Source organism: Dufourea novaeangliae, unplaced genomic scaffold, assembly GCF_001272555.1.
Source record: "Dufourea novaeangliae isolate 0120121106 unplaced genomic scaffold, ASM127255v1 scaffold57, whole genome shotgun sequence".
Taxonomy (NCBI): Eukaryota; Metazoa; Arthropoda; class Insecta; order Hymenoptera; family Halictidae; genus Dufourea; species Dufourea novaeangliae.
Genome location: NW_015373937.1, coordinates 608194 through 631957, shown reverse-complemented (window position 1 = coordinate 631957; position 23764 = coordinate 608194). Strand labels below are relative to the sequence as shown.

Here is a 23764-nt window from a genome sequence, read left to right as displayed (position 1 = left end):
GGATCGGGTAGATTCGAAAGGAAAGGGGGAAAATTGCGTTGAAGTGGCAGTACGGTAACATTGACTAATTTATTGCTATTGAATCGCAAGGGAACACGATACCTTCGAAGAACATGAACGTACGCGGCGAACCACCCCTTCCGTGATTCGTGGCTCCCTTCGATGATCAACGATCGTAACGATCTGGACGCAAAGACCGACCGCTACACGCCACGGATGCCCCCCTTAAATTAAACACACCGCTTACACAGCCATACCACGTCCGATGCCCCATCTGGAGGAGCAATCGAAGCTGGAGCACCGAGAATAGTCAAACGTTCGAGATGAGCAAAGTGGTATATTCTCTTTTAATCGAGTGGATTCGTACGCGAAGGGATCAGGGTGGTGATGGTGGTTCGTTGCTGAAGAGATACGGGAAGATAATTCGTTGAAACCTTTTCGAGTTTTCTGAGTGTCTTTATTAGAGCGTAGCCGGTAAGCGTTTTATGGCAGCTTTATGAGGATGACTGGGGGTAGCGACCGTCGTTAAAAGTCATCGAAAAGAAATCCTAACCCAACGGTGAAACAATGATAAGACAATTAAATCCATAATGTTAACAGTAATAGAGTGTAATGTAGAATAACTAAGGTAATTCAACTAAGAAAGGGGGAGGGAAAGGGGGGGGGGACAAAAGTAGTAAAAATCCTCCTACTCTGGTGTCGTTATTTCTTCCTTCTCTTTCTTTCTCTCTTAGTCTCGAGGAAAAAGGAGAAGAAGAATGTCTTCCACGGACGGTAGGAGAACGAGTCGGAAAAGAGAGAGAACAAAAAGGGAGGTGGGTTGTGTATGGTAGAGCGGAGATCGGAGGTGTTCACGTTCTAACAATTATCTCGTTCCTCATCGTAGACGACAAGATTTCTTACAACAATAATCGTAGGAGTTCACGGCTCTCTCTCTCATTGACCGCCTCGCTGACTGGAATAAACACAACTACGTAACATGTATACTCGCGGGCTTACGATAGTTAGGTCTCTCTGTCACCTCTCTTCTTCATCTGCAATTGATTCTTCCTGGCAATTAATACTATGTTCTCGTTACAATTGGTTTTACGCTAGTTCCACCCTCGCCGAACGCTTTTCTGTTTCTCTCTTACCTTTCTCACACAGGACACACTCGCTCGGTTCTTTTGCTCGCTCACTCTCTCTCTTCTTCTCTCTCATTTTCTCTCTTGTACTCTATCACCCTCTTGCGTTTCTTCTTTTGTCGCTTCTAATCTTCCGTGGGCAGGGTGGCGCGTGAACACAGTCATACCATGAAAAGAAAAAAAGATAAAACGGAAAGTTATCGACCATTGGAATTCTCGTTCGTTTTGTTCGCGACCACCCTGTATATACAAACGATGACCGCCTTGTTTGATCCTCTTGTCTGTCCGTTCTCACGAGGAATCTTTTCTATCTTTCTTTCTTTCTTTCTTTCTCTCTCTCTCTCTCTATATATATATATAATATACTTTATAAAATACATTAGTTTACAAACAACGTGGATTAAGTGCCGACGTCCCGCGGAAGTTATCACAGCTCAGGCTCGATCGTGGAACGGCTCGACTAAGAACTCTACCCGGGCGATCTAGTGGAAGAACTCTCTACGCTCCAGGAAAAGAAAGCTTGTTTTTCTGTTATCGTTCGCGCCACCGTTCGCTTCGACTATTCGATAAATTATCGCTGCTAGTTCTCTCTAAACTGGGATCAGCTCGGGAGTCGCGTCCGGGTGCTCTATCGGCCGAGACAAATTCAACTGATCGGTTCAAAGTCACTTCATTTTTCACAAATCGCACTAGTCATGGCTTGCCCTTTTGCTTCGCGTTATCTTTTAACCAGAGATGGACATAATCTCACTCGAACGACGTAACATGAATTGAAGTAACATATATTATTTTCTTTGTAAACAAGTAAGAAGCAAAGTGACGGGAGAACCATAAGTGGCGACAACACTGAACCGTCAACTGATCTTGTATCGACTATACCGGCTAATAAAATACTGTATATTCTTTGATACCTCGTCCGAAAGAGCTCGTAGACGATCTTCTCTCCAGCCGTCAGCTTGGTCACGCAGAAAAAGTGCTAGAAACGCAGTACAACGGGATCGTGTTACGGAGCTGCGCAACCGACTGGCAGAGACGTCGATCATCAGAACAATAAGACTGTCTTATCGTGCTACATACATATGTACAAAGCCTCCGGCGCGGAGGCACCCCTCCTTTCCTTCGATTTCTCCCCTGAATCCGAAACGTGCACTAACGCGGGAAGCAACGGGGAAGGCGTCTCCCTCATAACGACAACTCTTTTTTTTTGCTGAACCTCTCTCCCTCTATCTCTCTATCTCTCTCTCGCACTCTTGTCCCACCATCGAAATCGTTGAAATAAATATGTCTCTACTGGTCTGGTACCGAGGCGATTTTAGAACACGGCTATAATATATACTCTGGTAAGATTAATGGATAGTGCATGTTCCGGATGTATCTACAATGAGGCAAGATTCCGTCAACGAATATATCATTTTCGCTTCTATCCACGTCAGACACCGGCTGAGCCTAATCACTACGTATTCTCACTTCGTTCGAGGTTGCGTCGATACCGAACACGAAGAACGTATAAAGAATTCTGAACGGGTGGCTGCATGATTTGCAAAAATATTTCTCAACTATCACCTACATCTTGCGTTTTACTATTATTTTTTTTCTGTATTTTTTTTTTCTTCTTTCATCACTCCTCATAATTTCTCGAAATATACTAACTTTCAACGATCATTTTTTAGGGGTTGGGGGAGGCGGGGCTAATATCTTCAGGAGGTTAACGGTAACTGGTCGCCTCGCGTAAGCGGCGATTTGGATGGTATGGACTTTTTTTTAAACTTCTAACGGATAGATCTAGAACCTGCTTCTCTGTTTCGAACGGAACTCGACGATAAAACGGAAATCAATTTCGGGCTAAGTCGCGTACAAAGCGTCGCTGGAACGTCTCGTGCGAATTCGCTTCGCGGTTGGACGAGGACAACATTTGTAACCGAAAGTTCCGCTGTTGCGTTAGCCTCTCCGCAGAGATCGACTGGAAAGAAAATCTGTCTCCGGGGCGTTGCAGCGACCTTCTCCATCTAGCTTCCTCTCACGTCCGGACCCGGCACTCGTCGACGATGTACCGGCTCGTGCGGAATAATTAATCTGATAAACGAGAATTAACGAGTCGTTACAACGTCAGGATGTTCTCGGACCACATTCTCTTGCGACACTTCGCTCTCTCGCGTCCCTACGTATCCCTGGAAATAAGTACAAGGTTCATCCTACGATGAAACATCGCGGCAGTGAGTCTCGGTACGCTTTGCAGATGCAAACACCGACGATAAACAATTAACAAACGATATTATTTCTACTCGAGCGAATGATTTTCTGTGGAAAGGAATAAGGAAATTGCAAGGATAGTTACCTCAGACTGACCTTCTCCATCAGCATGGACAAACGACCCTCCGAGTGATTGGCAGGAAGTAAGGACTTTAGGAGTTCCCTGACAAGGGCCTCGGTCATACCCGGCGAATTGCGTTCCGCCGTTTCGAACGCGCTCCGTAATTCCTCTATCGCGCCTCCGTTCTTGCTGATGCCGCTTCCGCCCTCGCCATTATTGTCTCTCGTCGAATACTGATGCTTCCGTTGAAGCTGCGACAAATAAGGGGTAACAAAAGGTGCATCTACATCTTCCGGAGCTATCTTAATCAGCTATACAATTGTCAGTAAATGCCGATCGAAGTATTTGCGTTTTACTATATAACTTCTGTGCAAAAATAATCAAAAGCTAGGACAAGATGTGGGAATTTAAAAAGATACAACAAATACTGGTTAGAGGATAGTGAGCGAAATATGTAATAATAGTAGGGATATAATATATAAATTGATATCTAATCATGTACACTTCGATCAGAATTAAAATGGTATCCAGGAGAATAATTACCTCGGAAAGAAGAGGTAAAACAACACCGGAAAGGACAGCGCTTCGCGGATGCTTCAGCTCCTGCGAGCTCCTCGGCCTCTGTTTATTCTCGGCGGGCCTGGGGTCCAGCCTCCTCCACTCTTTCGAATTTACATCCTTGTCCCATCTTTCCCTCGCCCCTCTATCACGACCCTCCCCCCTGTCCCTGCTGTCTCTGGCGTCACGGCTCTCCTTCAGCTCCCTCATCGAGGAATCTCTATCGAAGACCCTGTGGTCCCTGTCCTCCCGTTTCTCCCGTGTGTCAACAGGCGGCGGTGGCGCGGCCTCGTGGGGTCGGGACTAAAAAATGCAATTGAATTCTTGCTCGTAGCCGTACGTGTGCTTTTTCTATTTTAAATTATTCTCATTAATAGAATGCGAACGTTTATGCATTTATAGCGTTCCTTAACTTCCTAACTAACCAGCGTCACACCTAGGGACCCCTCCTTGTCAGTGTCGAGGAGTCTTCGAACACTCACTGAGGTCTTACTGTACTCGTAAAACACACTTACCGGCGTGTGCTTTGATTGGCCATCGCGCACAGAGTCCCTGGATTCGCTCCTGTAATGATTCAACGTGGACTCCTTCGGCGGAGACCTCGACGCTCCGTTCGCGTGCGGCTTCGTCTGCTGATTGTGATTCGGCGTGTGTGTCAGCGTCAACGAGGCCGGCTGCTCGTCCAGGGGTAGCATCGGCACCACGGAACCTTTCACCCCGTGAGGACCCTTCACTGTCATTATCCAGGGCTCGTCCATGTCGCTATCCTGCTTCGACTCTTCCCTGAAAAGAATGGTCGCAGCTTGAATCACCTTGGTAACCCCTTAGTAACCTTTTACGTTTACAGCCGAAACTAATACCCCTCGAAAATTATGGAAGAGACGAAAAAAAAAAAAGAAACCGAAACGATACTCACGAGTCCGAATTTTCGCTCTCCGTCTCGGATTCCTCGCTGCGCTGGGACTTCCACTTTTTGTACCGGTCTATCAGGTCGATCAGGTATGAGTTCTTCTTCGCCTTTTTAATGAACTGGAACTTGAGCAGTTCTTTCGCTGTTGGTCTCTGTGAAACGGTCGACGAAAGAACGATTATTATTACTCTTAGGGCAAAAAGATCAGAGAGACGAGATTAGGGCTAGACATTTTTCGACCGGAGATTTCGCTAAATTCTCGAGTTGGAAACTACAGAGTCGGGACCTGGTAATTGTCACGGAATGCAACTGACGCAAAGATTGTTCGTAAAGTACGTGGCAGCCCGGATGAAAATTAACAGAGCGACACGAGCACGTAGCCTCCGTGGATGGAGAGATCGACTCACGTTCTCGGGGTCCTTGTTCAGGCAGGCCTCGACGAACTCCTTGAACTGCTTCGTGTAATTTCCGGTTAGCTGCGGGGGATTGTTCTTCGGTATGAGGAAGAGGACCCTCATGGGATGCAGCTCGCTGTTCGGCGGTTCTCCCTTGGCCAATTCGATCGCCGTGATGCCCAGCGACCAAATGTCAGCCTGCGGAACAAGCGTTCTCCGTTTTATGGCTCGGCTTTAGGCGCTAATGGGACGCTAACGACGACGTGACCGCTTTGTAAGCCTTCCAAGAGCTCGCAAGACGATATAAGGGCCACAAATCGATTTTCCAGTCGCTAGTAGTCTCTAATAGACGTATTTGAATCTCTCTGCCGATAGTTTCGCGCGCAAGGAGTGGATACAATAATATGTGTCGAAGTTGTGCTAAATAATTACTGCCTGAAATTTCCATTATTATTAAGTCTAACCATCATACATATTTATAACGTAGGTTTCTACCTCAATAGAAATTATACCTCTCTACAATATTACGTATTTCTTATCAGTCGTAACTTTTGCGAAGTTAATAATAACGTCAGTCATGATAGTTTAGTGATCGAGAGTTAAAAAGTATGCTAACTTCTGGAAACCTGGTTTTTCCATGGGTCAGCGTAATTACCTTCGAATCGTAGGCGGACTGTTTGATTACTTCCGGTGCCATCCAGAACGGCGTGCCGACGAAGGTGTTTCGTTTGCTGGTCGTGTTGGTCAACTGTCCGGCGACACCGAAGTCGGCCAGCTTTACATCGCCCATTTCGCTCAGCAGAACGTTCGCCGCTTTGTAAACGAGAGATATGGAACGATTAGTTAACAAAACACATTCCACGTGTGGTGCCACGAATCGATCATCCACTCATTGAATCACTCTCCATTCGTTTCTCCGGTTAATGTGTTAAGTTGCAAACGTTATTGAATAGTTCAGCTTTTCAGCGGTCTAAAGCCATTTGTTACATTTTCGGTTACATAAGTTGTAATAATTTTCATCCTTTGATTTTTCCACCAAGAATATTCACCTTTAATATCACGATGAAGCTTCCGCTCGCTGTGAAGATAATCCAGCCCTTTGAGCACTTCGCGCAATATCACCGCGATGTGCATTTCCTCGAAGCTACCAGCCTTCATCAAGTCCAGGGCCGAGCCGCCACCCAAGTACTCCATAATAATCCATAGTTTCGTTCCCTGCAAACAGAGAAAGATTCCCATTACACGGTGAAGGGGGGCAATCGGCGAAATGCTTTGTGTCTGGAAACTTCGACGCTGGATCGTTGGCTAATCCTTCCCTCGACATTTCCCTTTTCGATCTCGTAACCGGTCGGATATCGTCGTACGCCTATAGCGGGTACGCTTGGTACCGAGATCACTAATGAAAATGAAAGGTTTTTGGGGCCGCGGCCAATTAGCGAAAATAGACATTCCCGGATCTTATTCTATTGTAAACGACAGAAGAGACCTTGGGATATTGGGAGGGGGTAAAAGAGAACGTATTCCGGAAGCTGGTAACGCGCAGTCGACGATAGGAAGAGAAATTGGATCGAGTCTGACACACACACACACACAGGCTTCTAGCCTTTTCGCAAATTACGTTTGCCGTTCGCAAACGACAGCGTTATCCTCATCGGTAATCATCAATCTTTGTTGGTCGTAATAGCCGCGCCAACGTGGACCGCACCTTCGACGATAATTATATCCGACATCGATGTTCAATCGCGTTCCCGGTCTTACGCACCGGCAATAAGAGGGCTGATTCATTGGTTAGCCGATAATCAACGTGCCTGATCACTGGCTCGCACAAGGATGTTCCAAGATTCCCGACTCTTTGGTCAACGGCTTGTGAAGGAATCAGCGGGCAACCGCGGGGGCAGGATGATGACTCGTGTGGAACGGCGAGTCCGGAAAAATTATCACACGATCGTCAAGGTAACACGCGTCGAGCAGAGAGATATAAACGGTTCATTAGATCGCTCCTGGTCGAGATGGAGGGTTGAAACTTGGCAAAAACTGTTATTTCTTGACAAGCTATCTAATGGAATATCATATGTCCAAATCCGGCTAAGGGCACTTTTGACCCCCTATTCTGTTATACCTTCCGAGGTCGATCCCAAATTCGTTAACCTCTACCAACAAGATATTCGTGAGTTCCATTAAAATTTTCGTTCGAATATCGAGGTGTATTATAAAATAAACAACAGAGATGTAATGCACGATTGGATGTATCGAATTGGAAATCCAACAGGAATAACAAGGAACGGTATTTAGGTCCTAAATCAAGTGGAAGGGACGAAGGAAGGAGACAGAGAGGAGAGAACATCTTTGAGGGACGTTCTTGAACACCTCTCGATCACGTTTCAGCCGTCAGGATGGACGCGAGGTTGACGGGGATCGACACTTTATGGGGTATAATTTTCACGTGGCAAGCATGGGGTGACTTGTCTAGTGGCCCCCGCGTGATGCTCATGGGCACATGGGGGGGGGGGGGGTGGAGAGCGTGTATGGTTGCCCATAAAATGGCACCATTTATCATCGTCCTACGGTTAGAAGGCGCAACGCGGCGGGCCGACTGCGTTTATTCTCATGTAGATCCAACGTCGACGTAGGTGGCCGAGGCTCTCGCGAGGGTTCGTTCAACCCGGTTTTCAACCAGGCCACTTCTGCCGACTCAACCAGGGGGGGTTGCTAAATCATTCCCCTATCCGGCAGACACTTCTTCCTCCACGTTCCCCTCTCGCTTCGAGAGTCGAAACCGGGGCGGGTTGGAATAAACGCGAGCGCCACGGGGAAAAGCATTTTACGTAGACGCTTTTCTTGGATTTTCTCTTGGCTATCTTTTTGCGTCTTTTTACATTGAAAAATTACTCTCGAATAGAGAGGGAAGACAGAGACTACGCGTCTTTCTATTTGATGAGCTATCCAGTATGGGTTAATCGATCTGTTGGATGACCAATCTAGGTACAAGACATTACAGTACAAATTTTCCTTTCCTTTGAACCTAACGAAATCTTTGAGAAAGGAAACCAATCGCTGACGCAATTTCAATTCAGTAAATGGATCTATGAAATTATCTGAATTTGCATAAAAATCCACAGTCTATTAATGACTTATCCAATATGGGTTAATCGATCGTTTCCCTCGATAACTGTCACCGCGCAACCCCGAACCTTGGACAACTACAGAGACACAGAGACTATATCCACGGAAATGGAAGTGGATAGAGTGAACGCAAACCACGCTGAAAGGTTTCCTGTTCTCTTTCACACCCGAGAATTTCGCTCGAATGCCACGCGTGCCTCACTGGAGCCGAGAATGCACGAAAAAATGCGCCCCCTTTGAATACTTTCCGTGACTTCCCTTTTTTCTTATTTTTTTTTTTTCGGAGGGTAGAAGAATGATATCTTTTCGTCCGGGTCTCGCGAGCGCCGCGAGGCGGGTTTAATTAAGGAGGACAAACAGACACAAGCCCGGGGAATAATTACTCCCCCCGGGGTTTTAATAAGCGGAAACTACCCACGAAATAAAACGACACGGGTTTCTATCCGTGATATGCAAGCTTCTCGAGAGTCGAGAGTTCGTCCATGTTCCATGTCCCGCCGAACATCGGCCAGAAGTATTTTATCCCTAGATCACTAAACTATATTAACTATAAAATTGAACGGGTGTCTAGAAAAAAGACGTATGTTAAAAATTTTTTGATAGTTATTTCCCGTGGAACAAGGGGTGTGACGGTACTTTGGAAAAATTTTTGTGCTCGACAATGGCACTAGAAGTTAGGCGCTGCACGGAAAAAATTAATTATTATTATTCTTTAATTTCTACAGTGTGCAATAAATTGTTCTTACATTTTCCTGTGAATTTTATGAAATGTAACATACGCCCTACTTCTAGGCACTCATTCAATTAAGTCCTCGAAATCGAGGTTCTCGGCACGTTACCGTCGATAGTATCCAAAAGTGACTCTCATAAACACTTGTAACGTAGTCTTCAACCATAATAAAAATAAATGTAATTTTCACAAATGATGAGCACTAACGTAAGTCACAGAATAGTTTAGTGATCTAGGGTTAATTTCGTTCAAGCACAGTGAGGAGATATGGCCGGAGATGTTTCTGTTCGACGCTTTCACTCTGCGCGCGGCCCGCTTGTTCTCGCGATTCTTTTATCTCCAGCGAACGGGGATAGACGTTGAATGAACGAAGAAGAAAGAAACGGGAGAAAAAAACAGAGAAGAATCCTTTTCAGTTTAATGAATGTCGCGCCTCGCGTTAAAAAAAAAAAGAAAGAAAACAGCCGCTAGTCACGAGTATGTCACGTCTGGACCGTTTCGTCGTTGTCATTCAGGCCGTTCTCCAGAGGAGCGTCGAAACCGACTGGCGAATTGAAAAATAAGTAATCCAGGGGACGAAGAAACGGACCTCGACGGGCTCAATAATCCGTGACAGTGTCGCGAAACCAGCACGATAAATAAAGGACGGATTTCATTACACGTTATTTCACTTTCGAAGTGATTCTTTGCATTGAAATTTGATTCAACGATGAATGGAATTGAGAGTTGAAGCTGGTAACAGGAGAAACGCGAGCCTCGGACCCGTGAAATTCCTTCGAGAGGGTATTATCGACTCTCTGCACGTCTATTTAGCGGGGAAATGATTCTTGGGGAGAGAGATCTCGGTTTGCCAATCGTGGTCAGTGCCCTTTTACCGCCCTTTCTTCAATTTCTTGTCGTCCCCAGTCCTTGGACAGACTTTGACAAGACACTGCGTTGAACTTCTCTAACGACTCGTCCCGAATCGACAACTTTTCCGTAAATCTGTAGGGGCTCTCTTGGAAACTGTTAATCTTAACCACGTCTCGGTGCTGTCTCGAGGTAATGATTACGTCGTTAACCCTCGAATGGTAAGCTAGGTGTTAAGATCGTACTTGGTTAGGTGGATATTTTTAGACGGATAAAAAAAGTTATTATCTTCAACTTGTAGATTGATTTATATAATAAGGAATAATAATTTTAATCGAGTGCGTATTTCGTTTCGAAATATCGTCGCGAGCAGAAAGCAAGATTTAAACGCTTGAATTAATCGAGTCGCAGCCGAGTTTTTCCCTTTTTTTCACTGGGTCCACCGTACGGAATGCTCGGATAAAATAAACGCGCAGAGGTACATAGTCGAGCAAATATTACGCGATTTCCAGTCTGTCGCATATAGTTGAACGGAAAAAGAGGAGAGTCCGGTCTCGTCGCGCAGTAGGAGGCAAAACAAGCGAAAAGGCGAGCCGAATCAGTGATTAATGGCCGATTTCGCGTCTCCTCTATCGTGCCGTGTGCTTTTGTTTCCTCTGTTTCGCAAAAATGGCAGGCGTGCCGGTGGCAGTGATGAACGATGGCGACGGAATTAATCCCCGCCCCGACGATATTCGTGCCATCGTAGGCCGTTCCTCTGGATTAAGCAAAACTGGAAAATAAATGTCGATAAATCGACCCTCGATATGGACCCACCAACGGGACGAGAATATCGTCTGAACAGAGTAAATCTTCGATTAACGCTTAGAATTCGGGACCGCTTTGGAGCAGTGTGCATTAACTGCACACCGAATTGGTCGCTTCCAAGCTCCACGAAGATGATACTTAATCGGGAGAATACACACTCGAAAGTAGCTATTTCTGGTGTTTAAATTTCAATCTGAAGGAGCATCTGCTATAAACCACGAGCATTTTCAATTCCAGCCGGTCACGAGCAATGGGTTGGGCAACGTTAATCACGTGTTACGATGAAACGAACCGCGGGGGAGTTTTTGAGCGCAGAGAGGATGGAACGTTGGATTAATCGTGGGGCTCTGTCGACACCGGCAGGCTACTCGGATAAGAGTGAAAGCGGACAATTGTCCGCGGGTGGTCGATTAGAGGTGATTGCCGCGGAACGAGGGAGAGCTCACCGCGAAAAAAGAAATTTCTATCGTTGTTCGGGGCGTTGCTGAGCCGCGGATCTATTCTTAGATCGGAGCCATTAGGAAATTGGCCGACTAATAATAGATCGACTTGGGTCGCGAGGAATCGCGCCGCGGTTACGTAAAGTCGCCCTCTTTCGAGTTTGCCCTTTTTTTCGGGCCGACACAGACGGTTCATATTTATTAATTTAGCATTGGTAGATTCGAAGGGAAGCAGATTTGCCAGATCCATCGATGATCTGATTAACTCATTAGAATTCAATGCACCTTCCAGGGATCTAAAGCTTTAAAACGCTTCGTAGTAAGGAAATCTGTGACGCTTTATCAAACGGTGGTTTCCATTGCAGATAACTGGAATTTCTAGTTGTAAATACCAACACGAATTTGTGGGTTTACGTGGCCTTCCGCAACACCGACGTCCTTAATACCGCGGCGAGCAATTATCAGGAAGGCGAGGAGACGATAGAGAATCGGAATTCCATGGAGTGAGAGAGATATCGGTGGCTGGCTCGCGTAATAAACGTCCAATTAGATTTACTCATTCATAAAAGCGGAGATTCTAGTCTGAGCACGCCGCGAGTGCGCGCCCGCGGAGAATCGCCTTTTGTTCGCCGAGAGAAACAATGAGGCGAGCGTAATAGGGATGAAAAGCCGTCTGGAGAAACGCGGCAGGATCTTGGACGGCTGGATTACGATAATGCGTCTCGTCGATTTGGAGAGAGAAAGAAAAAAAAAAAGAAAAGAGTTAATTTTCCGATGGACGAAACTGATTCGAATCGAGACGGGGGTGGAAGAAGGGAGAAACAATCGACTTCGATGGACCGATCGACGTTGAGTTCGACGGTTTTCCTAATTACTTCGCGGAGGAGGATCGAGACAGAGGCATTAAATAACGACGCTCGGCGAAAAATCTGGGAATAACGTTGAACAGTATTCATGGAACGAACCGACACGCGGCTGCTGCTACGGGAACAATAATAATCCGTCTCCGAGGGGGGCAGAGAGCTAAAGGGAGAGGAAAAAGCGACGCGAGGGCCTCGAGAACAGAGAATCACGACGCAAACGCCCCTCATCGTCCACAATGCATCCGGATTGAGAAACGTTAAGGAGTGTCGCCGAGAGTACAGACGACTGTTATTGCTCGCCTCGACCTACCTACATTCGAGACGCTTCCCCCCGCCGTTTTCCACGGCCGACGAGAGAAGAAAAAAGAATACGGACCTCAGACATTCCCATTTGCGATTTCGAAATTGGAGGCGACCAGGCTCGATTCCCGTCTTGGCGAGAAAAATTCCTCGAGAAGCGTACTGTGATGGATATTTTAAATCATCCTAGCTCTACCCTGTTCTCTTGTACATTACAGGGTAAATATTCGAGATGTACCGAACAGAGTTTTGGCCGACTAGTTATGTTTGTCATAAATCAGTTCGTTCGTATGATAAATACAGATTCAGTTACCTTTACTATAGAAAAAGATGTGGAATTTATGATTGTTCAATATTACGAACCCAAAGAGAAAATTCTTCAACATTATTTGTTATACTTATTTTTTTACGTCTTGATTCTTCGTTTTAAAGAGTTTTTTGTTATGATAAAATTAAGATCGGTCTTTTTTACCGACGACAAATAGATAGTCTTAATCGACTGGTCAGCCCACTAGTCGATCCATCTCTAGTAAATATTAATTGTCAAATAGGCTTTGCTCCATATACTTGAGTACCATTACGATATTAACAAGAGGATAACGGACCCTCTGCATTAACTCCCTCGATCTAATTAAAAACCTCTTACGGGGCAAACATTTACCAACCGAAGTTTTAACGTTAATTCATAACGTACCTTGCGTTGGCATTTATTAATTCGTGGAAATCGATCGGCGAACTATCGCGTGCCAGCGGACACCAACTAAAAAGCGTGACCACGAACGGAGGAGGATCTGCGGGCCCCGGTAGCCGGAGAACACGCCGAAGGAGTGTCTCGATGGGCCTGATAACTGTTGTTGACCAAGCTGATCGACTTAATAACAGTTCCCGGGAGGCACGAGCAGAGCCTAGTATAGGGAAGCTGCGAGAGTAAAGTCGGAGCGCTTACATCCGTTAAGGTGCGTATCCATTTGTTTCTTCAAAAGATAATCGGCCAGTTCCTCTCCCGTATCTAGCAATCTAGGTTTTGTTATGGGTGCAATTCTTCCCAAGAGAAGTAGTCACTGTACATTTCTCTCTTTTTATACGTTTGTAACTTCCTTTTTTTGTCCTCAACACGTCATCTATAAAAATGATACGCAACAGTGATACGATACGAGGATACGTAACAAATGGCTACGCACCTTTACACGATGACATCAAGCGAATAGCTATCTGCGTAGGCATAGCATAACTTTGTCGATAATTTTTTCTGCCGCGAACAATTATCACGGATGCGTTGTTAGCCAGTTGCATGATCGACGAAGGGAAAAAAAGAGAAAGATAGAGAAAGTATAGATCCTTGGGCGCGGGCGAACCAAGCAGAAAGAGGACGACGGGAAATGAGATCTCGTGGGCGAGCGTGAGGAAATCTCCGGAAGAGCTTTTGTTCGGAACTCTCTCTCTCTCTCTTTCTCTTGGCGTGGCTCTTTCCGTGGTATCGATGCTGAATAGGTATCGAGAGAATGAGATTGCGGAGGACGGAGGGATCCTTTTGTGCGCGGAGCTTGTGATTAATGGCGGCACAATGGCCGCGTGCCGTGGGATATATAATCGTACGCAACACACGGGAGGATCGGATTCAATGCCGTTATTGCCGTCGCGATTCCTGCGGAAATCAATAGCGAAGACGTGGCGAAGCGCGTGACGCAACGCTCGTAATCTTGCCAAGATTGTACCTTTCCTGAACGAGCAATCTGGGAATTATTTCAGTCGATCCGTCCTACTCGTTGGAAATTCGATGACGGTTAGAACTGACGAATAGAAGCCTGATAAAAGAATAATTTCAACGAGTAGACGTCCAAATTACTGCTACCTTAAGATTGTAGCATAACTGTTGTTAAACCAAAAATCGTCTCAGTTTGGCAAATTATTAACCCCTTGGGTACGGATTTATTTGAGAAAATATTTGCATGTGGAACGGAAATAATTTTTGGTTGCTTGGAGTAGTATGTAAAGGCAGTACATTTTACGTAAGAATGTATTTATTTCTAAAATATTGGTGACATATGTAGTATTAAGATGTCTTCAACTAATTAGAATTGCAAAACAAAAATAAATTAATAACAACAAAATAAAACTAAATGAAATAAATTCAATTTATAAAAAAAAACAATTACTAATAATTATGCAGAGTGTGATATTTTTATTGATGAATGAAATTGATCAATAAAAAAAAAAAAATGACGTATCTCAGATGTCAAATGTACCTAAAAGTTTAATTTTTGGTTTGACGTCTTAGACACGTCATCCGCTCTTAGGGGAAAAAAGTGAATGACGTGTCTCAGACGTCAAATGTACCCAAGGGGTTAACATCCCTTCTATCAGTCCTGATGATATATTCATGTTCAGCAACAAACAGACAATACTCATCGATCGGAATGAGATACCAACGATGTGAAATACGTGCTGCTCGCGACAGCACATCGGGCAATCGAAACGATCGTTATCCCCGTGTGCCCAAGGGGGGGGGGATAGGGGAGCGTTAATTGCGAGACAAGGGTAGCAACAAGCCCCTGACGATTCTCTCTCGCGGGAGCCACGGGGAACGAGGAAACGGATTGCAGCGGGTGCACACGGGGGCTCCCTTCGTTTCCGGACTCGGGAAGCGGAAAATTAAGATGATTACCTATGAAATGAAGCGACGCCCGATATTAAGCCTCCGCTGAGAACTTTCCTTAATGACCGCGCGAAACGGTCATTAGCGATCGTTAGTTACCCATCCGGCTGTCCGATCCGGCTATATACGTGCCCATTAATCGAAATCTTTACAATGGAACATCTAGACCTGTTCTTTTTTCGCCTAGGACCAGACATCGATGATCGTCGGCGGAACCAGAAGGGAGGGATGAAGGAAACTTCTTCAGCCACCAAAACATTGAATATAGCGTTGGCTATTTATTTCATATGTTTCGATTGAAATGCAGCGATTATATTCAAATTTCGATATTTATGGGTTAACCTATCGATACTGGAATATACTGTCACATTAAATATCGATACTGTATCGCTAATCACTAATTAGATATCAACGGTATCGAGGTAGTAGAAAGGTTCGTGTACTAACGCAGCTGCGCGCGCGGTTTGCATAGGTTCTCCGTTCTCCGGAGGAACTTGGTGAACCATGACAAGCTGCATTCTGCATGATCTCTCGACACGCTTTCGACGCCGACCGCGACAAGACGCGTTTCAAGCTTGTCTTGTTGCATTGTTCGGCAGCCGGTGCTATTTGCGAGCTCATAAAACGGACACATTCGTGTGCAGGTTCACCGTCGAACGCACGATTGCATTCCTTCTGGGCCAACGAGGCGCGTGCACCAAAAGGTCCAATTGAAGGTAGAATTAAAGACGGAACGTCCGTGTTGGAACATTGGGAACGCGATTTGGATTTTTCTAGTGCATATTCGAGCGGACACGATGAACCGCACGCAGGAAGCGGAAGCGAGTACGCGACACACTGTCGAGCCGGAAGCGATGGTTAACCGACCGTTAAGCCCTTCCTATTCTTCGCGTATGAAAAATGACGGGGGCGTATTGCCCGAAGCGTTCCTAATAGTGGACCAAAACGGGATGACTATAGCGTCGTTACACGTGCGAAAATATTGTGGGAATCCATCCGGTCGGAACGGCGACAGAAAGGTGTGGCCCCCGACGTGGACACATTTTCGCCGACCGCAGCATGCAATTCTTCCTGCGGCTTTTTCACGCTCGACACGCGTGAACCGAACAACACCACGGTGATTTGTTTCTACTCGTGAATGCACATCGATTAAAAGCCTGTGTACGTGGGGCCTGTGGTTTTTATTTCGGCCAGGAAACACTCGATGCTAACATAATACGCTTTATTGATAATTCAGAGGAGAGGGGTCAACTTTTTTATTTCGGCCAGGAAACACTCGATGCTAACATAATACGCTTTATTGATAATTCAGAGGAGGTCAATGAAAATTGTATTTAAACATTTCTCTCCAATACCAGCGTATTGTCAGTGATGCGTACAGGAAATTAGGATTTGTTCAAAGTATTATGTCTTTTCTGTCAGTCGTAATTTTTACGAATAGTAATAACGCATGTTTAATGATCTAGGGTTAATAAGGATTATATATTAGGTAAACAAAAATGAAACGTTTACCTTGAGATAGGACCCATAATACTTGGTAACGTATGGGCTGTCGCACTGGGACAGCACCATGATCTCTTGCTGTATGTCCTCGATCTCATCCTCCGCCTCCTCGAGATCGATGATCTTGATGGCAACCACCTGCTGGGTCCTATTGTCGATCCCTTTAAACACCTCGCCGAAACTACCCTTTCCGATTCGTTCTTGTTTCGTGAATATCAGCTCGGGATCCACCTTCTGCAACAAAGAAAATATCGTCTCGGTTAGTTCGGCTGGTCTGTGTCTCGCCACGGTCACGGAAACGACTGTTTTCACCGAGCTTTTCCAAGGGTTTTTGGCAAATCTCGCCGAGCATTGGTACAGTGAAAGTTTCCGGCGTACTTTACGGAGGCCCCGAGGTTCGCGACTGCAGATAGTTTTAACTAATTTCGAGGACGAGTCCCGTTACTACGGGCTTTTTGGCAAACTTCGCGAAGACCTGGGACGTCGGGCAAGCTTTCAGCGAACTAGAAGACACATTTTCGCGATGACTACCTAGGGTAGGATTCTTCTCTTGGTTGTACGAGAAATACGCTTGCAATTTGTATTTCCTGGTTACATGTTCTCCGTTGGGGGACGCGACGAAGCGTGTAACGAGAATGGGTCGCTGTTTGTTGGCTGCTGGCTTTACCTCCCCGAAAGAGGAAAATAGCGCCATGGTACGGTTCTAATGAAACACTACAAGAATATAACTGAACTACATGCAATACTTAAATCATCAAAATCATCTAGTCAATGATCTTTCATCCCAGCACGTCGAAAGAACAAAACCTGGGAAATTCCTAGCTTTGCTATTGTCTTCACAGATTACTTTAGAGAATCTTATTTTGTATAAAAATCCACAGTCTACTCATTACTATTAGTATCAGTTACTGTGGAGTAGATTTTAAATATGGATAGAAGTAAAAAAAAGGTTCTTTTTATTCGAGCCCGCTTCGGGATAAATTTAAGCGACGCGTCATCCTCGAAAGGATCCAAGATCCTCGGAGGCAGATCCACGAGGCAATACTTTCTTCGACTGCCTCTGTCCTTCGGGAGCTAATGAATGCAGTTATGCGCCGGTCTGGGCCCCAGAAATGCGGTTCTCCTTGGCTCCTTTCTAATTGATGACACGTGATGTCATAACGGGCAGCGGATGCAAGCGTACAATCGATCGATTGCCTGCACGCGGTTCTCTTGATTAGGCTCGATGCAACCAACCAGCCAGCAGCAGCCTGCTGTGTTGCAAAATTGCATAACCGTCTGCACATCGAAACGAAACGTGTGTTCGTTCTCACGTTTTATCGTTCTGCCGCCGACCGAACATCCGCTGCTCCAGAATTGCACAGTGACGGTACCGAAAGTTGCTATTTCTGCGTAAGATTGTGCTTCCACAGACACCTTTGAAGGGCATTAAACCGGCGAAGTTTGAACGTTGAAGGGAATTCCTAACTCCTTAGGAGCTGTGCAAACACAGATAAAACTTTCGGAAAATTTTCACGCGGATGGAGATTCATTTCGTCTCGGCTGTCACGAAATTACATACTGCATTCACGTGCTTTGGCTATGTTTTTCACTCGTGAAACAAATAGAGGATACACTTCGGTGATAAAATAATTAACGAGCAGCCGCGCGATATAGAAAGAAAATCATGGGTCGTCGAACGGAGAGGAGAAACGCTAAAAGCACGGGGAATAAAATCGATACCCTGTAAATTCATCGAGGCGTTGAGACGCTCTCGAACATTTTCCCTACCTCTTGCCTCCATCCCTTTATCTGCAATCTGCCTAGGCCTCTGATACAAGACTTTTATCCACGTTGCTTTCCACACAGGGCTCGCAAACACCGCGGAGAGGATCCGTGAAAAGAAAAAAATCAGAGAGAAAAATCGCGGCCCGCCCCCTGCGCGTCTGTTCATCGCCCGTTTTCATCTCCAGACGGGAGATCCTTTAGTCTTTCTGTTTTCCAGGGGATTCCTCGACGAATTGAATCCTAGACGGAGCCATTATCATGCTAGAATTCAGACGTGATTTCAGCGAGTCTTTCCCCGCTGGGAATCACTAGACTCTGGTGGAAAAAAACGAATGATCGATTCACCGAGTATTTCTCATTTCCAGCACGGTAATCTAATAAACCCTGAGTGATTCTGGTCGGAGGAAACCTAGGAGATCGTTGGCTCAATCTCCTTGGGTTCTTAATCTTCCGATTTCTGCGAAGGAGTGAACGTCGACGGAATCAATTGGCCCCAAAAACAGCGATGAAAAAAAGAACAGTGGAAGCCACGGAAATGGTAAGAAGACAAAGTTTCCGTGGAGGGGATGGGGCAAGAGTAAAAAAAGAATTGAACGGTTCCGAGCAAGTTCGAGCTGACCTCGATTTCCTTCGTCTTTTTCGAGCGTAAACCACTGTCGTCACGGCGATTAGAGGCCGGCCGTTATTCGTGTTTCCGGGCGCCAAGAAGGGAAGATGAAAAACTCGAGGAAGAGAACCAGAGGGAATTAGAGAGAAAAACACAAGGTAGGAAGACAGAGAAAGACAGAGAGAGGGAGCGATCATAGTCTGTGTCGTGTGATGTTGCTGCAAACGAAGTCGAGAGGCGGCGGGGGCACACATCTTAGCCCCTTTTTTTTCCTCCCCCGCATCCGTTCGCCGAGCCGTACTGCATGAAACTCGCACTGGCACGAATTATAATTAGCGGGTGTCAGCGGCACAGAGAGAGGCCGGGGGCACGTGGGTGGTTAAAGTGCCGACAAGGGAGGCTGAAGAGCTCCCACCCGGCTTCGTTCTTCCTGATTTTCATCCGGGATCTTAGGCAGATCCCGTCGCCCGATAGACGTCGTAATCAAAGGATAAGTAGAGAGTTGAAAAAAAAAATCGTAAAAAGATCGTGAAAAAATATGTTTCAAAAAATTCTGACCAACTTCGAAATTCGCTGAAAAGTAAACAAAAGGATTCATCTCGATTGGTCCATTCGCGACAGAGTAATCGCTGGACCTACATAAAAAAAACATACACATCGAAATGTATACCTTCTCCTTTTTGAAGTCCGTCAAAAAGGATCCTTCACGATTCTTCATCCCTACGATTTTTACTCTTGTAATACATAGGACTTAATGGACGGTGGATAAGAAATAACAAAAACGTGTAATTAAAACTTCCAGCCTGTCTATCCTGTACCAGCTCACGTTGAACTTTCCAACAACTGCTTTTTGCTATCGTGGCAAGTATTAACGAAGTTCTGCCAACAACCTTTTAGCTTTATTCTTCTGGTTTTTATCAGGTTCCAGGCGCCAAGAAAAGTTCGGGCAACAAGAACGATATTAGAAGCACCGTTTAGGCCTGCGGAGAAGGTGGCGGCCACCCCCTTTGACGCTGTGTGCTATATACCGGTCTAGCTCTACTTCTACCCTCTTCACGTCGAGGAATTATTCACGGTGGGGTTCAACGGACCACACGATCCGCTCTCCGTTTTCACCCGTGAAAATATGCAAGTATTCACCGTCTAATTGTGGTCTACGTCGGTTCCCTTGCTTGAAAAGCGAAAGGAGTATCATGCACACGATTTGAATTATCTCGAGTTGATAAAGTTTTCGACGAGAGACCAGTGAATTATACCCCGGGCGCGTGGTCAGACAATTAACGGGGAAGTTTGTGTGTCGTCTGTTGTTTCCCAACCCACCAGCAGAATGGGTGATTCTGTTACTCGGCAGGAGTAATGCTGATGGACAAGTTGCCCACTCGGAAACTGAATTATTCCGTCGGTCTCGTAGTTAAAAGGCTCGTGCGCGCGCGTGTTACGCTCCGGCTGCCGACCCAGTTATGCCCGTTCGATGTTATATAATTGACAGAGCGATACCGGGATCGAGTAATTAATGCCTCCAGCTCGCGCGTCGGTCCCCATTGTGTAAAATCACTATCGGGCAGCACGTTGTGACCTATAAAACCGTCGGCAAACATTCGTTCGCGCTGTCGACGCTGTCGCTGACGGCGTTGTTTCGAGAGGATAAAAATATTCCAGACGTTTTTACGTCGCCTTTAATCACCCTCGGATAAATAATGGGGGGTACAGAAAATTTTTTAACGGTAGTCGAATTAATACTTCTACGGGACATGTAATAATTTTAAAGGGTTAATTTCTACGGAGAATGTAATAATTTCAACGGGACACCACGACTGAATGGAACACAATGCCTGGTTTCGATTGGATGGAGGACAGCTTTGAAAGCCCGGTTGAACGTTGGTTAAGGGGTTAGCCAACTCTGACTTTCCAGTTTACTTCGTTGTATTCCCGGAAAAAGTTAAGTGGGCGAACTCTAGGCTCTTTACTTTTTCGATGTTTATGTCGAGTATACTCGGCATGAAAAGATGACATTTTCATGTTTAATGACGAGTATACTCATTTTAGTATATTTTAGAACAAGATAAAGAAAACATACAAACAAAAAATGTACAGTAGAATCATTACAAGAGCTCTTCGATAAGGCAGTGACTTTTTTTGACAATAGACGATGCTCAAGTTGTAAAAGTAATTTTGTCATTTTATTAAATTTTAATTTCACGGCAAATGCATTTAATCCACTTTTCTCGAGTATACTCGTCGCAGCTAAAACATAATTAAGCACACAAGTGCACGTTTTCAAAATGAAATAAAACATTTAAAGGGTTAATTAGAAATACGAACATTCGGCAAGACGGTACCTCGTGGACGACATGCTCGAACGGGAGCGCGTATATCCGCGAGCCAAGCTCGTTGCCAACTTCCTTACGCTGCTTCAGACTTTCGCAACGTGACAGGTCTATTTTAACGATCCCGAGAGAAGACATCGCTTCGTGTCGTGCTCGCGAGGTATTCGTCTTCGAGAAACGAAATCCATGCTGAATCCTCTCCGTCGATTCGGTCGAGTCGATTTTTCGATGTACGGATATATTCAAATGAATTCACAGCAGTGTGGGTTGACGTTATTTAATTAAAGCAGGATTCTCAACGGGAAGAATCTTAACTGGAATTAATTAGAGTTCCAGACGCAGAATTTTATCACGCCCGGAGAGACCCAGAAGTTATTTACGAGCGGAACACGACTCCCAAGGTGTCTACAGGCGAAACAACGTTTATCTCGTCGAGATAATTATTTACTACCGACTGCTACGTAGTTGTTTCTAGCGTTTTCATACGCCACCACGGTATACATGTTACAATAAAAGCGTTAATTCATATAACCTAACCAAATCTATGTTCTTATATTTATTAAATAAAAACACTAAATTTTCTTGAAAAAAAATCCCTAAATTATCAAATAAAGTGTACAGTTTTCAGCTTTCATGTTTGTTCATTAAATATACCTATATCTTAAAAAATTATACTTTCGACATTATGCATTTATTAACGTGCTGTAACAAATGTATGCATTATCTAGTAAATGTATTTATTTACTAGAAATACGTACATTTTTTTATCGGTTCATACTTCTGATAAATTCGTTCGCAAATGCATACATCGAGTAGGAAGTTCATTTCCTAAACTTCACGCTTTTACTGTGACATATACAACGCTCGTGCTCCAGACTCCGCGGAATTAACGTTTAAGACGCGATGACGGGGGGTTGAACACCCGCCTTGTGTTTCGGCCTGACGCAGCAGCCGGCTGGTTTCTAGGGTCAATCAGCAGTGTCAACACCGACAATAATAGAACGAGCAAACAAAATCCGGCGCCACCGGATTACAATGTGTAACCAGATCTCGGATACGGTGGAAGAGAGACGAGCACCGTGGAAATTCAATGAATGTCGCCGACAATCTCTGAATTCTACTACATTTCTTCGCAGAATCTTTCTATTTTCGAACACTGACTTCTTTGTGGACGTTTCGTTTAACCCTAGATTACGATACTGCACTGTGAATTACGTTATTACGAAACATTCGTAAAATTTACCATTTAAATAAAACTCTGTATAACTTGGAGAAATAATGTTTTTATCGATCAAACTGTTAATTTCTAAGGATTTTGTATTTCGAGATCGCAATTGTTACGGTACTTTCGTAACCTAGGGTTGAAACGTACGCAGTGGCCTAAACACTGACGGCAACTCGTTTATTTCACGGAAAAACAGAGAAATTGAAAAATTCTATAAAATCACTGAATAGAAGGCGCGATAGCAGACCGATAGAGTGGTGTACGCAATTTTAGAGTGGTCTTTTGATGGCCGATATCGATCAGGAATGCGTTCGCTGGAGCAAAGCCGGAATTTTCAGCTCGAATTTTGCCGGTCGCGAGCGAAAGTCATGGAAAACGGTCGACGCCGCTCGAGTTATGTTCTTTGGAGCGTTTTCACAAAGCGTTACGTGAGACCGTCGACCCGTGAAACAAGACGTAATAATAAAGTCTCGAGCCCCCCCCCTCCCATGAAAACGCGTGGAGAGACTAGTGACCTTTAACTTTAACCGGAGAAAGTGACCGCCAGAACGAGATCGTGCAACCGTACCTGGGCCAGACAGCAGAGGAAATGTGCCACGAGATGATGGTATTTTTAAATCGTGTCCTTGCCTCGGACCGTCGATCGATTTTTCGTCGAGGTATCGGTAAAAACGCGATAAATCGCCTACAGTTTCCGTAAATAAACCTGTTCCTCCATTATGGGATATACTTATTGGGTTAATATAAAAATCCGTCTGTCGACTAACCGGCTATTTCTACTAGACTTACTGATAACTAGCCGTTTTCCGCGGCTAAAATCACGTTAGCTTCCAAACTTATTTTCGTATCTTTTTTAGGTTTTTTATAGCAAAACTTTGACCCCCTATATGTATATATATATATATATATATATATATATATATAGTATATAATAAAGAGGTGGTCTTAGAATATACACGATAATAGCGTAATAGGAAGTGAACGTTCGTAATTAATAAGACCGACGAAGGAACAGATTTCCAAGTAGAAATGGCAAGTAGTGGTCAGACTGGACTTCCTCGGTCACGAAACTACGTTTCTCTTTATTTTTAAACGCAGAAATAACCTCCGATCGCGGTGGATACCAACGTAGGAACGTGTGTTTCGAGGCACGCTCCGTGGCACCGTCATAATCAGAAAAATTGATGGCGATTCCAGGAAACGTAGCCGTAAAAGTGGACCAACGCGATTATCTAACGGGGTCTCTCGTTAGATGATCGTCGAGGATTC

General features: G+C 45.0%; 1 protein-coding gene across 5 annotated transcripts in view; it reads right to left on the bottom strand.

The window, feature by feature from the left end:
• Positions 1-441: 441 nt before the first annotated feature.
• The window catches only part of LOC107185462 (serine/threonine-protein kinase 26), a 90223-nt gene continuing 66900 nt past the window's right edge, over positions 442-23764 (bottom strand). For 4 of the 5 annotated variants that reach the window (XM_015573145.1, XM_015573143.1, XM_015573142.1 and 1 more), the window contains 9 exons: positions 16579-16803; positions 6348-6513; positions 5954-6111; positions 5311-5496; positions 4910-5055; positions 4509-4776; positions 3979-4296; positions 3460-3686; positions 442-1249 (listed from right to left, as the gene is read on the bottom strand). In XM_015573145.1, the coding sequence (XP_015428631.1) occupies positions 1219-1249; positions 3460-3686; positions 3979-4296; positions 4509-4776; positions 4910-5055; positions 5311-5496; positions 5954-6111; positions 6348-6513; positions 16579-16803 (1725 nt within the window). In that variant the 3' untranslated portion in view covers positions 442-1218. Of the gene's footprint in view, positions 1250-2711; positions 3293-3459; positions 3687-3978; positions 4297-4508; positions 4777-4909; positions 5056-5310; positions 5497-5953; positions 6112-6347; positions 6514-16578; positions 16804-23764 lie in introns of those variants that run through there. The other variant, XM_015573144.1, reaches the window with a different exon arrangement.